General features: G+C 21.1%; 1 protein-coding gene across 1 annotated transcript in view; it reads left to right on the forward strand.

The window, feature by feature from the left end:
* Positions 1–130: 130 nt before the first annotated feature.
* Positions 131–815, forward strand: part of Phum_PHUM140600 (uncharacterized protein) — a gene marked incomplete at both ends in the record, with an annotated part of 770 nt that continues 85 nt past the window's right edge. The window contains 3 exons of the mRNA XM_002424597.1: positions 131–191; positions 377–541; positions 713–815. The exon at positions 713–815 is cut by the window's right edge and continues 4 nt beyond it. Of these exons, the coding sequence (XP_002424642.1) occupies positions 131–191; positions 377–541; positions 713–815 (329 nt within the window). The remainder of the gene's footprint in view (positions 192–376; positions 542–712) is intronic.

Genomic DNA, 815 nt, shown 5'->3' on the forward strand with positions numbered 1-815 from the left:
AAAATTAGTCTATAAATTATAAAAAAACAAAAATCTTTTTAAATTAAAGTCTTAATTTCGTATAAAAACAAAAAATTAAATTAAATAATCCATAATTAACTTTTATTTTTAATACAAATATATTTACTCTATGATTAGTTACAATAATATATTATTACAATATGGAGTCCTTAAACTCTGTGGTATAATCGGTACCTAATAGAAAAACAATAATAAATTTTTTTTACAATTATGTATAATATTATTAACAAATTAACACAATTGAAAACGCCTAATTTTTTGAATATCACAAGAGTAAGAAATTTAAAATTTAAGCTTCTTCACGACTTGATCTTATTGTTTATTTAAATAAAAATTTTTTTTTAATAGTGCATAGGGAATTCCAGTTATTTTTTAAGTAATAGAGTACCCGAAGAAGCTTTGCCAAAAAATTTAATTGAAGAAAATATTGTTCAACCCAAAGGTAGAATATATGATACAAAACCATTTAAAATGAAATTAAGAGCTGATAAAAAGTATTATTGGTGTTGTTGCGGACACAGTAAATCTCAGGTAATTAATTTTTAAATTTTTTTTTTACTAATTACAGTAAATTTTAAATTAAATAAAAATTACCAATTTAAATTTTTTTTTTTTTTTTCTCAGCCTTTGTGTGATGGTACTCATTCAATTTTTAATTTAAAAATAAATATAAAACCCGTTTTATTTCAAGTTGAAGAAACTAAAGAATATTGGTTATGTAATTGTAAGCAAACCCTTCATAGACCTTTTTGCGATGGAACACATTTAAATCATATAAACAAAGATAAAAAGCT

The sequence above is a fragment of the Pediculus humanus genome, genomic scaffold, assembly GCF_000006295.1.
Source record: "Pediculus humanus corporis 1103172107487 genomic scaffold, whole genome shotgun sequence".
Taxonomy (NCBI): domain Eukaryota; kingdom Metazoa; phylum Arthropoda; class Insecta; order Psocodea; family Pediculidae; genus Pediculus; species Pediculus humanus.